General features: G+C 38.6%; 1 protein-coding gene across 6 annotated transcripts in view; it reads right to left on the bottom strand.

The window, feature by feature from the left end:
• Positions 1-14,662, bottom strand: part of TMEM154 (transmembrane protein 154) — a 136,892-nt gene that overhangs the window by 9,802 nt on the left and 112,428 nt on the right. For 2 of the 6 annotated variants that reach the window (XM_063638284.1, XM_063638287.1), the window contains exon 7: positions 11,593-12,364. The exons of the other annotated variants lie outside the window; for them this stretch is intronic. In XM_063638284.1, the coding sequence (XP_063494354.1) occupies positions 12,211-12,364 (154 nt within the window). In that variant the 3' untranslated portion in view covers positions 11,593-12,210. Of the gene's footprint in view, positions 1-11,592; positions 12,365-14,662 lie in introns of those variants that run through there. 6 annotated transcript variants of the gene reach the window in all.

Consider the following 14,662-nt stretch of genomic DNA (forward strand, 5'->3'; position numbering starts at 1 on the left):
ATGTACCAGGAAGAACTAGTAGAGTAGTGGAGACAAGAGCCACCCAAGGAAAGAGGCCAGCAGAATATTTAATTGCCAAGTTACCCACTGAGAACAATTGGGGCTCAATCCCACCAAAAACCTCTGGGAGATGTGGAATACACATCAAAATTTTCCCACCCAGCGGGGGCAGGAAAGCTGGGGTGTTTGTCTTTCAACTCCCATTTGCCCTTGGGTAAGAGCTGTTCCGCTAGCATGGACCTGCCACATAGACAGAGAGAAGCCCTTGGGCCACAGGCAGAGAGTCACAGGTGCTTCCAGTAACACTGGCTTATACTAGATCATCCCAAGGGACCTGGGGGATGTGGGCAGGGCACTGATGGCTGTCAGCTATACATGTTCCAATGACTTCCTGTCTAAAATAGCTTCATCACCTTTCCTCATCATTACCCTTCCTCTTCAGCTGCTTTGCTTTACTTCTATCTGACATTCTATTATATTTTTATTTCTTTTCTTTGTCTTTCTTTCTCTCTCTCTCTCTTTTTTTTTTTTTTTTTTTTGAGACAGGGTCTGGCTCTGTTGCCCAGGCTGGAGTGCAGTGCAGTGGTGTGATCTTGGCTCACTGCAACCTCTGCCTCCTGAGCTCAAGCAATCCTCCCACCTCAACCTCCTGAGTAGCTGGAACCACAGGTGCACACCACTATGCCTGGCTAATTTTTTGTATTTTTGGTAGAGACAAAGTTTCACCATGTTGCCCAGGCTGGTCTCAAACTCCTGACCTCAAGTAATCCACCTGCCTTGGCCTCCCAAAGTGCTGGGATTATAGGCATGAGCCACCACGCCTAGCCAATATTTATATTTATTTTCTTATCTGTCTCTCCACTCCCACTAGAATATAGGCCAGGGACTTCATCTGATTTATTCGCCACTATAATACATCCTTATACCCAGAACAGTGCCTAAGACATAGTATGGACACAAAAAAAATTCAGAACAAATGAGTGAATGAAAAAAAGTGGTATTTGCAATACAGTTTGAAAACAGCCTCTACGACTAGGAAGTTAGGAAGGAGAAGGAAATTATTAGAGTTTGAGAAGAGAGGTTAATTGAGTGGAGCCATAAGAAGTGAATATGAATTTGTCAAGGGAATCAAACATGAAAAAGTTGTTCCATTCAAAAACTTTTCAGTTTGAATTGACTAAGAAGAAAACAGCTAATGCATTGAGAAGAAATAACAGAATTTTTAAAATCAATCCTTTTTAAAAAAAAAAACAAACAAACAATGGAATAATCAATTTAGGCAAGGATTACCAATGGACGCTAAAACTGTTAGGAAAAAGTAAATGCCAAACAAGATATTCACTTGTGGTTAAAGTATAGCACACAGATTGCTTGCTAATAGCTAAGGAAAAAATATACCTTAATAGAAAAGAGATCTAGCAATCACCACCTTAAACACACGATCAAATTTAGCATCACACAGTGAAACAGCCTATTTACCTCCTCATGTGATACAATATGAAGGACCCAGCATGATCTAGGAAGTATTCTTGCCAAAAATAAATCAAGCCTTTAGGCCTAATTTCCAAAACATAGAGGTGTAAGTTAAACATCATCACAAGGAAATAATTAGACAAATCTTTTTTGTCTGGAGTTTTTCACTTAGCATAATTATTTTGAGTTGGTTTTTTTCCCTCCTGTATCAACAATTTGGTTTTTTTTTTTCCATTGCTGAGTTCCATTGTGCGGGTATACCACAATTTGTTTTTCTATTCACCTGTTGATGGATATTTGAGTTGTTTCCAGCTTGGGGATATCACAAATAAAGCTTAGGAACATTTGTGGACTCATGTTTGTTTCGACTTTTGCTTTCATTTCTCTTGAGTGAAAAACCTAAGGGTTGAATGTCTGCGTAAGTATTATACATTTACATCTGGCAGGTATGTATGTAATTTTTAAAGAAATGTTTCAACTGTTTTTCAAAGTATCATTTTACATGCCCACCAGCAGTACATGAGAATTCCACATTCTCATCCATGCTTAGTTTGGTCAGTCTTTTTACTGTTATCCATTCTATCAGGTGTGTGATGGTATCTCCCTGTGGTTTTAATTTGCCTTTTAATTGTATGAAGCCCAATTGATTGATTTTCTTTCTTTTATAGTGTTATATTTAAGAAATCTTTGCCAAACCCATAGTCACTAAGATTTTTCCCTCTGTTTTCTTCTAGAAATGTTATAGGTTTTTTTGTTTGTTTGTGTGTTTGTTTTGAGACAGAGTCTTGCCCTGTTGCCCATGCTGGAGTGCAGTGGCGTGATGTCAGCTCACTACAACCTCTGCCTCCCAAGTTCAAGGGATTCTCCTGCCTCAGCCTCATGAGTAGCTGGGATTACAGGCACGAGCCACCATGCCCAGCTAATTTTTTGTATTTTTAGCTTTTGCATGCAGGCCCTATGATCAAATTTAAGTTACTTTTTGTATGTGATGTGACATGAGAGTCAATATTTATTGTTACTTTTGTTTAGGGTATATGCTTATTCTAAATCAGGTGTGAAGTGCTGAGATTGAATATAGAGAAGATACCAGTGAGAAGTTAGACACTGATAGGAAAAGGACTTGGTGATTGATTACAGCCTACATTTTCCAGGACAATCCCAATTTTAAATTTTCTGTCCTATTTTCCTCCCAACTTTTATTATTAAATAGTTCAAACATACAGAGAAGTTGAAATAGTTCCACTATGTAGAAAACCTATATTCCTACTATATAGATTCAACAGTTGTTAAAGTGTTTCCATATTGCTTTATTTAGATATTTTTCAGAAACATTTAAACATAAATTATAGAAACTGTGACACTTTACCCCTAAATGCTTCAAAATGCAACATTAGGCGAGGCTCCTACATAAAAAGTAATAGAATTTTTACACCCAAGGAAATTAACAATGATTCCTTATTGTCATTTTGTATTCAATCCTATTCAAATTTTCCCTAGTGGTGTCTACAGTGTTTTCAAACCAGCATTCAATCAAGTTGCATCCATTGCATTTGGTTTTTTTTTCTTTTATTTCTTTAGTCTTTTAATCTGGAACATTCCTCCACATTTTGAAAAAAAGAAGCATCTTCTAGACTGTAGCATAGACAGTACATATTGCATAATTCCATATATATAACACTTTGGAAAATGCAAATTAATCTATAGTGACAGAAAGCAGATCAATGGTTATCTGGGGAAGAGGCAGAGTGGGGAAAGGAAGGAAAAGTGGATTGCTCTGAGGAAATTTTTGAGCAATGATATTATTTGATTGTGATGATGGTTCCACAGTTCTGTACATACATCAAAACTACTAAGTTGTACATTTTTAATATGTGCAATTTACTGTATATCAATTATGATTCAATACTCTAAAAAGCTGGAGGGGACAGAATGTACTTGCTTCTAAATTTCTGATATCCTACTTCCACTTACAGCACTTTACAAGGGATTTGAAGAGGCATCTATCTTAAAAAATAGCAACAATACACTTTCAGTTTTAAACTACATTTTATGAAAGTGCCTGAAAACAATTTCAGAAAACATTTTAAAATGCATTTTCATTTAAAATCAAAAGAAAAAAAATTCAGTGGCTGCTCATTAATTGCCCACTGAATTAAAGAGGGAGCTCACAGAAGGGTCTAAACCTTTCTTTTCTGCCTTTTCTCCCATTACTACCTTATGTACATCCCATCCCAGATTGACTGAAGCCTGTGCTGCTGATGCTTTTGTCCATGTTCTTTCTGCTTGAGAGACCCTCTTTCCACATGGGCCTCCTCCCTTTAGTTATCTCTGACAGGCAGAAATCCTACTCATCCTGTAAAGCTTCTTCTGGAAGCTTTGCTGATTACTCTCACCCTAACCAGATGTGTGTTCATTCCCACAGGCACCTCCACCCACGGTTCATCCTGCCCCTGGTGTTCTTTCCAGGGCTGGGACCAGGGGGAGGCAAGTGAGGCACTTACTTGAGTTGCAAACTTTAAGGGGATGCCAAATAACTCAGTAACCCAGTGTTTTCAAATCAGTATCTAATCAAGTTTCACTCATTGCATTTAGTTATGTCTCTTTAGACCCTTTTCATCTAGAACATTCCCCCACCTTTATAAAATGTATCTTGCAGAATGTACCATATTCAGTACATATTGAATAACTCCATTTTCTAATTGTATATAATATAGTATTTTAAATAAATGTTTTAACAAATCAAAATAATGCAAGAAATTGATGTTGAACAAAATATCAGAATTTAAAATAAAGACAGGATCAGTATTACTGATTCTTCCTGAGCCTTGGGCTCCAACATGGCTCCAGCCAGCACTGGCTCCTTTACAAACTGCTGGGATACAAGGACTCACTCATCTTGTATGCCCTGCCACACCTGTCCTAGGGCCTGGCAAGTCACAGGCACCCATTCGTCTGACAACAATTTTCTGCTCCTTCCATGTATTACTTCCCTCATTAAAAGAAGCAAATAAAACAGCAGCAGTGATTAAGTCATCTAAGGATAGATTCATGAAGGAAAAAATATATAACAGGCTTGTATTCAAAGAAAGTAAGAATTATCTCTAAGGCAAAGAATTTCAGCTACATCCTACAAGTGAATATAGACCACAAGGGGAAAAAAAGCTATTATTCTAAATATTTTTCATTTTAAAATGCTCTTTTTTATTACCAATAATAATCATCCTGAATAACTGAAATCATCACATCCCCTTCTTATCTTTGGTATAGAAATTGTTTTTGGTCATAAACAGATGCACAATTCTTCATATAAAATTTAATATATTACATATAGCCCCATTTCCAGATTTTCTTATCTTTCAGTTATAGATTTCTTTCTTGCAGCAGGGATGAAAAGAATGGTCTGTTTGTGGGCGTTCACATTCTTTGTGATTTAATAACCATTTTGACAGTCCTCTTTTGTAGGCCTAAGACTTTAAAATAAAATCTAGGAAAAGATTCAATGACAAATAGGGTATCTCAGTATCACCATTGTGTTCCTGTATTAATCAGAGATTTAATTATTTAATTCATCTCTTCGAGCATCATGATATCATCCTATGTAGTCTATTTTCTAATCTGGCTAAAACCGGTTTGGTTCTCATGACTCTGTAATACACGGATAGTACAGAAAACCTCAGTGCTTAAAGGGGAAACAAAACTAAAATAACTTACTGGTCTGCTGTATATTTTCATGTTCTTAGAACTATTGTTTCTAATTTTATATGTACAATTAGACTGCTTTGTTTGGTAATATATTCAATTTTTAACATTATCTAGTTTTATCAGGAGATAAACATAGCAGAATTCAAATGGCTTAGGTACTCTCTGTGTAAAAGGATAAATTCTTGCTCCTTAAATTAGGGTAAACTATGCCCCACATTCACTGAAAACTTAAAACTGCCATTAACTATCATGGAAATCCATCAGTTTAGTTCCATCTTAACAGTGGGCAATAATGAACAAGGATAAGAAGCATGAAACATGAAATGTTTTTAAATGAAACAAAACTGATTAGAACCTAGGACTAGATTCCTCCATTTGTTAATCCAATGAAATCTACCATATATAAGAGTATCTTGCCTATCTTGGGGGGAGAAGCCAGTCAAAGACTTGGAGGATGCCTTATGTATTTTTTCATCAATATTATTGGTGATTCATAAATTGTCTTTTGAAAGTTTAATTATAATTTTAGATTTTATTGCTGACAATAAGCAGAAATGAATTGATGTATGTTAGTTGTTTGCTAGGAAGGAAGATCTAATTATTCTTTAGGTTAAAAAACAAAAACAAAACAACACAGCTAGAGACCACGTTTTTGGGGGCAGTTGCCTTTCTCTTGCTTCATCAAGTTTTGTAGTCAAGAATTAGAATAGGGCCAGGTGCCGCGAATCCCAACGCTTTGGGAGGCTGAGGCAGGAGGGTCACTTGAGGCCAGGAGTTCAAGACCAGCCTGGGCAACATAGCAAGGCCCTGTCTCCACAAAATAAATAAGTAAGTAAGTAAATAAATAAATAAATAAATAAATAAATAAATAAATAAAATTAGCTGGGCATGGCGGCATGCAGCTGTGCTCCCAGCTACTTGGGAGGCTGAGGTGGGAGGATGGTTTGAGCCCAGGAGTTCAAGGCTGCAGGGAGTCATGATTATGCCACTATACTCCAGCCTGGGTGACAGAGCAAGGCACTGTCTCTCAAAAAAAAAAAAAATGGAAGAGGATCTGCATTGTAAACTAAACCAGGAAGGCTCATTCCTGTTACACAAAGGAGCTGGAACTGGTTAGTCTGGAAAATGGTAAATCAGTTATGGCATTATGGGTAACATTGATCTCCTCATAGATGATGATGTAAGCAAGTGATTTCCTCAGGGAATGAAGAGAAGAGCTTCAGCATACTGGGAACAGTGCTTGTTGCCTTGGAAAATTCATTGCTGCTGGACACTGAATATTGGACAATTTCAAAGCTTAGATCAAGAACAGTAATCTTGTTTGTCTTGTCTACTCAGCACCCATCACCATGTATGGCATATAGTAGGTGTTTAATGCAGATGACAACATGTTTAAAGTCTATAATCATGAAGATATGTGGAGGAAACAACAGCATATGGCCAAGTGAAAGAAGCCAGTTTGCAATAGATACATAAGATTCTAACTACATACATTCTGGAAAAGGCAAAACTACAGAGATCAATGATTGCCAGGGGCTCAGGGGGAGGGAAAGAAGGATAAATCGGTGGAGAGCAGGGCGGGGGATTTTTAGGGCAACGAAACAATTCTGTATAATCCGTAATATTAGATACATGCCATTATATATTTGTCAAAACCCACAAAATGTACACTACCAAAATTGAACCCTAATGAGGTTCAAATTTGAGTCCTAAACTATGGACTTTAGTTAATAATAATGTATCAGTATTGGCTCATCAGTTATAAATAACACATGTACTGCACTAATGCAAGATATTAATAATAACGGCAGCTGTGGTAGGGGAAGAAGGTATATCGGAACTCCCCGTACTTTCCTGTTCATTTTTCTGTAAACCTAAAACTGCTCTAAAAAGTAAAGCCTATTACTTTTTTAAAAAAAGTCTACGAAGCTTTATTGTGCCCCTGCCTTTTTTTGTTTTTTGAGACCGAGTCTTGCTCTGTCGTCCAGGCTGGAGTGCAGTGGTGTGATTTCAGCTCACTGCAAGCTCCGCCTCCTGGGTTCACGCCATTCTCCTGCCTCAGCCTCGCAAGTAGCTGGCACTACAGGCAACTGCCCCCCAAAAGGTGGTCTCTAGCTGTGTTGTTTTGTTTTTGTTTTTTAACCTAAAGAATAATTAGATCTTCCTTCCTAGCAAATAACCACGCCTGGCTAATTTTTTTTGTATTTTTAATAGAGACGGGGTTTCACCGTGTTAACCAGGATGGTCTCGATCTCCTGACCTCGTGATCTGCCCACCTCGGCCTCCCAACGTGCTGGGATTACAGGCGTGAGCCACCGCGCCTGGCCTTGTGCCCCTGACTTTCATTCTAGGATGATATAAAAGGAGCTATCAGAAACTGGGTGAATAAACTGAATGTGATATCCAAGGTAATATTCATTAGCATCTATTTTCTTTTTTGTTTTGTTTTGGGATGGAATCTCACTCTGTCACCCAGGCTGGAGTACAATGATGTGATCTCGGCTCACTGCAACTTCTGCCTCTCAGGTTCAAGCGATTCTCCTGCCTCAGCCTCCCGAATAGCTGGGATTACAGGTGCATGCCGGGGAGTAGCTGGGATTACAGGCACGTGCCACGCCGGCTAATTTTTTGTATTTTTAGTAGAAACGGGATTTCACCGAATTAGCCAGGATGGTCTCGATCTTCTGACCTCGTGATCTGCCCACCTTGGCTTCCCAAAGTGCTGGGATTACAGGTGTGAGCCACCACGCCTGGCCCTCATTAGCATCTATTTTCTTTTGAGTAAGTAACTATTGAGTGCCAACTGCAGGACTGCTAGTTGATGTGTGGTATAGAAAGAAAATAAATTGCTCCTTATCTGAGAACTTCAAATTGTTCTCAGATTTATTTATTTGTTTTCTCAAACAAATAAAAGAGCCATTTTATTCTCTTGACCACAAGATTCTTCAAGATGGAAAATATTTACTGCCAAAGAAGAAAGAAACACTTTAGGGAGTGTGACTAGTACAAATTTAAGTAAAAGTGATTGGGTCAAAAACAAAGGCTCAAAATTAAATGTAAGAAGACAGGGAAAGTATCTCAATATAAGTGAAGGTGCATGTAAATGAATATCAGAAGTAGGATCTCTTAAAACAGAAAGTTTATGTATGTATGATTTTGTAAGTCATCTGTGACACACTATAATCACCTGGAATTGGACAAAGGATGGAACAAAATCAATCCCTTTGCCTGCTTGCCTTGGGCCCACCTCCAACATACACATGCGCACATACATGCATGCATACACATGTGCACACACAAACACACACAAACTGTATTGTTTTTAAGGATCTCTAAGTTACAGACAGTTCAACGCAGCCACCGGAGCATGGGAAAAGTAGATGTCCCATCTGGTGTTTAAAATGAAACAAAGCAAAACACAGGCATATACAATTAAGACACCTTTCTCATCACAAAAAAGGCACAGGTAGTTCTGCCTCTTCCTGGTTCCACACCCACTCCTTTGGCTGACCTTTTGTAACTTCCTTTATTCTTCAAATCTGACTGGGTGTATAATTTAAGCTGGTTTTATCTCTACACCAATTGCGATACATCAAGTGGTAAAGAAGGTGACAAAATGAAAACAATACAATTTTCCCTAAATCCCACCCCACACAAGGACAGGCCAAACTTGAATTGAGGTGTTTTGTTTTTGTTTTTGTTTTTGACAGAGTCTCACTCTGTCACTCAGGCTGGAGTCCAGTGGTGTGATCTCGGCTCACTGCAATCTCCACCTCCCGGGTTCAAGCAATCCTCCCACCTCAGCCTCTGAGTAGCTGAGACTACAGATGTGCACCACCATGCCTGGCTAATTTTTTGTATTTTTAGTAGAGACGGGGTTTAGCCATGTTGGCCAGGCTAGTCTCGAACTCCTGGCTTCAAGTGATCCACCCGCCTCAGCCTCCCAAAGTATTGGGATTATAGGTGCTAGCCACCGTGCCCAGCCAATTAAAAAAAAAAATTTTTTTAGAGATGAGGTCTTGCTGTGTTGGCCAGGCTGGTCAACCTGGTCTCAGGTGATCCTCCTACCTTGACCTCCCAAAGTGCTGGTACTATAGGTGTGAACCAACACACCCAGCCCTCAAGATAGATTAAAACAAAACAACAACAACAACAACCCACAAAAACCAACAACCCATGCACAATCCCCAAGATTCCAAGCATTGGGAAAACCTTCTTAAAGAGTTGAATTATAACAGATTCAGGGCATTTTTTGAATATCCCTAATGAGGAAGTAATATAGAGTTAATGCTTTACAGTTGAAGGCTCAGTTCTACTACTTACCAGCCAGGAAAGTCACACAGAGTGTCTGAATCTCATTGTCCACATCTCTAATATAAGGGTTGTAATAACACTTATCCTTTACAACAGACAGTTATAACAAAGATAAAATGAGATAAATAAAGCAAAAGTATCTATCGTCATCATCATCATTGTGACCATTCTTCCTTCTCTCCCTGGAAAAACACAGATTCCCCAAGAGATACCCAGGAAAGTGCCTACATATTTTTAGGGTGTAATTCAACCCTTGGTGAAACCTTGAAAAACTGGAAATATGTAGGTTTGCTTTCAATTTCAGCAGATTGTTATCATCAAAGCTGCAGCATTTCAACATGCTGGCTATGCACTGCACAGCTCCAGGGGACACCATTCATGTAATTCAGGACCCATAGCTGAAAACTAAGGTTTGGTAGGTGAAGATTTCAGATCCCACTTTCTGTGATAAACGCATAAGTGCTAAGCAAACCAGATAGCTAGCTATCCAAACAGTTGGCACATGGCCCTCATATTTTCAAATAAATTTGAGAAGTATAGAAAGTTCAGTGACCAAAAAGGATCTCTATTCTGGAGATTAAACTAAGCCCTTTTTATTATTTGTTTATTTGTTTATTTATTTATTTATTTATTTATTTGAAACAAAATCTCACTCTGTCACCCAGGCTAGAGTGCAGTGGCGCGATCTCGGCTCACTGCAACCCCTGCCTCCCAGGTTCAAGCAATTCTTGTGCCTCAGCCTCCCGAGTAGCTAGGATTACAGGCGCCCACCACCATGCCCAGCTAATTTTTGTATTTTTGGTGGAGACGAGGTTTCACCGTGTTGGACAGGCTAGATTCAAACTCCTGACCTCAGGTGATCCACCCGCCTCGGTCTCCCAAGTGCTGGGATTACAGGCGTGAGCCACCGCGCCCAGCCAACTGAGCCTTTTTTTAAAGTGACAAAAGATATATACAAATACTAAAACTAAAAAGAGACAACAAAAAGTGGAGGAATTTTAGATTAAAAAAAATCCCACTTATTTGGAAAGGTATCCAATCTTACTTTACTACAAAGAAAGTGCTAAAAATATATTAAGTCCTACCTCCAATTCTGATATTGGCCACAACAGAAATGTCTCCTAAAATGCAATTTTTAAATAATGTTCTAAGAGAAAATAACACAAAGTCTCCTCCTCATGCAAATGAATTTTGCCCTCAAAAAGAGGAGACTGTGATACCAGAGCCTCATCTACTGGAGGGCGTGCAACTTTGACCCTAGACAAATTTGGACATTTTCCAGAAGTTTTCACTCCTAAAGTATATGCAGTTCCAATCAACAACTCAAAGGGATTTTTTTTTTTTAACTTGAAAGTTATCCCAATCTTTATCTGGAAGAGTAAACACATTAAAATAACATGAACATTTGAGAGCGAAATAAAGTAGGGAGCTAGCTCTACCAGGCACTAAAACATATTATAAAGCAAGTTTGTCTAACCCATGGCCTGTGGGCCCCATGTGGCTCAGGATGGCTTTGAATGCAGCCCAGCACAAATTTGTAAACTTTCTTAAAACATTATGAGGTTTTTCTTGCCATTTTTTTCTTTTAGCTCATCAGCTATTGTTAGTATATTTTATGTGTGGCCCAAGACAATTCTTCCAGTGTGGCCCAGGGAAGCCAAAAGATTGGACACCCCTGTATATAAAGCAATATTAATTAAAACTTCGTGGCACTGGTATATGAATTGAGTTGACAAAGCTCTCAATGAAACATAATAACCTATACATGAATTCTAGTATGTATAAAATACAGTTAAAAGTTGTATCACAAATCAATTGGGAAGAAAAGATCATCCCATAAATTGTAATGAGCTGAATAGCCAACAATTGGAAAAAAAATCAACTCATATCTTAACTTCACACCATAAATAGAAACTAAATTTTAGAATATGTAAAGAGATGAAAAAGAAAAAAAAAGCTTTAGATGAACTGAAAGAAAATATAATTAAATATTTTTCAAGCCTCTGGAAAAGTATGAATTTCCAAGTTTGGAAACAATAGAAGATATAAAAACTTGACAACATAAGAGCAACATAATTTTCAAAGGTAAAGTGAAATGGCAACGCCTGTGATCCCAGCACTTTGGGAAGCCCAGGTGGGAGGACTGCTTAAGGCCAGGAGTTTGAGACCAGCCTGGGCAACAAAGCGAAATCCTGCCTCTAAAAAAATAAAAAAAAATTTAAAAAACCAACAATGACAACAATAAATAAAATAAAAAGGCAAACACTAAACTAAAAAAATACAGTCACTTATGGGAAGGGACTAAGAAATCTAAATGAATCAGATAAATAGATAAAAAATGATTAAGACTCTAACAGATGAGTGAGCAAAGGGCATGCGCCCTAGTTTAAAAAAAAAAAATTACCTGAAGCTGTGATTTTAAAAAGCAACAAATAAAACAAAGATGCATCATTTTTACCTATTAAATTGACAGAATTAAAAAGTGATGATAATAATATAGCAGGTATGGAGAAATTGATATATTATGCGTTTCTAGTGGCATTTCACAGGTAAACAACATTTTAGAAAGCAATAAATTTGACAAAATATGTCAATAAAGAAAAATAAATGTTATACCTTCAATCCAGGGGTTCCTTTTCTGGAAATGAAGAAAATAAAAGGTATGTGAAAAGCCACATGCTCTATGACAGTCATTGAATATTATTTATGACTACGAAACAATCAAATTATGAGCTGGGTGTGGTGGTTCGTGCCTGTAATCCCAGCCACTTGGGAGGCTGAGGAAGGAGAATCACTGGAACCCAGGAGGCAGAGGTCGCAATGAGCCAAGATCGTGTCACTGCACTCCAGTCTGGGCAATAGAGTGAGACTCCTTCTAAAAAGAAAAAAAAAATTATGTAACAATTGTAATTCAGTAAAGCATAGAACTGGACAAATGGTCATTTGGAACAACAACAACAAAAGAATGAATGATTGAAACTGACATATCATAGAATATTATTCCATGAAAAAGAATTTAGTATGTACATTGAATGACCAAGCACTGTAGCTATTGTTTGGTAAGTGGGGGGGTTCCTCCACTGCACAGCATGCTTACCAATCTCCTTCTGATAACAGCATCCCTTGAGTTGAAGAATTTATTTCCAATTTGGTGTAATCCTGGTGGGGATATAGGTCATGGTGGCCTACCCTCATCTCTCCCAACAGGTGAGCTTATGGCCCAGGTTGACTAGTGACAATACAACTCTGCCCTGTACATGGTAATTGGCCAAAGGAGGGATACATTGTCTGTGACTGACCAATTTGGGTCTTTTCCCAGAATTCTCCAAACTAAGGTAGACAGAAGCTCTCTCTTCCTTTTGGATGACCTCGGGCTATTGGTGGCTGTGCCCCCTGCTTGTTAGGTTCAGAAGTGCTGGAGGAGAGGATGGAGGCAACATAGAAAAAGAAGCAGAATTAATGAGGAAAAAAGACAGATCTGAGGACATTCTCTGGACTTCTGGATATAGCCCTACCTAAAGCCTGTATATTTCCCACTTACATGAGCATTTCGGACACATGGTTTGACATGTTTAAGCAGATATGAGTTAGAATTCTGTCTTTAGTATTTGTTTACACACTCATGCAGAAACAATTTCGGTACACTATTTTTGGTGACCAGAGCACTCTTAAAAATTTAGATCAGACATGTCATTGCCATGTTTAAAAATCTTACAATAGCTTCACATTGCTCTTAGACCAAGAGCTAATCTCCTTACTGTGTCCAATGATGTCCCCTTATCTCTCTCACACACACACACACACACACACACACACACACAGCCCTCTCCCTCCCTCTTTTCCTTCCATGCTCCTCTGGCTCATTTGCTCTGTCTATATTGGCCACCTTTCTGTTCCTCAAACAAAGTTTATTCCTATCCTGGGTCTCTGCACTTGCTGTCCCATGTGTGAAAAATACTGGCCCAAATCTTCGTAAGTCTGATTCTTTCTTTCTTTCTTTTTTTTTTTTTTTTTTTTTGTGGAGTTGGAGTCTTGCTCTGTCACCTAGGCTAGAGTACAGTAATTCTCCTGTCTCAGCCTCCTGAGTAGCTGGGACTACAGGTGCATGCCACCACACCTGGCTAACTTTTTTTTTTTTTTTGAGATGAAGTATCACTCTTTCACCCAGGCTGGAGTGCAGTGACGTGATCTTGGCTCACTGCAACCTCCATCTCCCAGGTTCAAGCGATTCTTGTGCCTCAGCCTCCTGAGTAGCTGGGACTACAGGCGCCCACCACTACGCCCAGCTAATTTTTGTATTTTTATAGAGACGGGGTTTTGCCATGTTGGGCCAGGCTGCTCTCGAACTCCTGACCTCAGGTGATCCTCCTGCCTCAGCCTCCCAAAGTGCTGGGATTACAGGTGTGAGCCACTGCACCCGACAGATTCTTTCTTGTCCAGCAGGTCTCATCTCAAATGACCTCTCCGTGAGGCCTTCCCTGACTACTCACTCCACATTACCCTCCTTTATTTATTTCCCCGTACTTATTTCTATCATAAATTATCTTACTTATTTGCTTGTTTATTATCTGCCTTCTATTTTAGAATGAACGAAACATTTAGGATAAAAACTCATATGTACACTAAGAATATAGCAAGGGAACAATAAGCATTTGAGAAAAGATTAAAAGAAAATACATAGATTTATAACATTGGGGTGATACAGATGGATTGCGTCTTAATTCCCTTCATCTTTTTTTCTTATTATCCAAATTTCCTGTGATGTGTTTATACTGCTTGGTGATTAATTAAGACACAGATAGAAAAAAATCATATGCTTTTCAGAATCCACTAAACTTCCTGGCATTTTAGTGAAGAATTTCAGTCTTAATTTTCAGAAACTGTAGCAACAGGTTTTGCCAACAACCACCCTCACAAAAACCTCTTGGTTAAAAAAGAAGGGGGAAAAAACAGAATAAAGCAAAAAAGAACTGAAAAGGAACATTGGTATGGTGGTTCATTAGAGAGCTCCTAATCACTAAGGATAACATTTGCACTGGATCATTTGTTAAAGCTCCCGAAGCACAAAATGTAACTGTGGTGGGCTTCTATACATAAACACCAGCGCACATCAAGACCTATCAAAGATCAGCTGCAACAATAAAAGTTCTTAGAATTATCTGGCCCAGGCCGG

The sequence above is a fragment of the Symphalangus syndactylus genome, chromosome 4, assembly GCF_028878055.3.
Source record: "Symphalangus syndactylus isolate Jambi chromosome 4, NHGRI_mSymSyn1-v2.1_pri, whole genome shotgun sequence".
In the NCBI taxonomy this organism is placed as follows: domain Eukaryota; kingdom Metazoa; phylum Chordata; class Mammalia; order Primates; family Hylobatidae; genus Symphalangus; species Symphalangus syndactylus.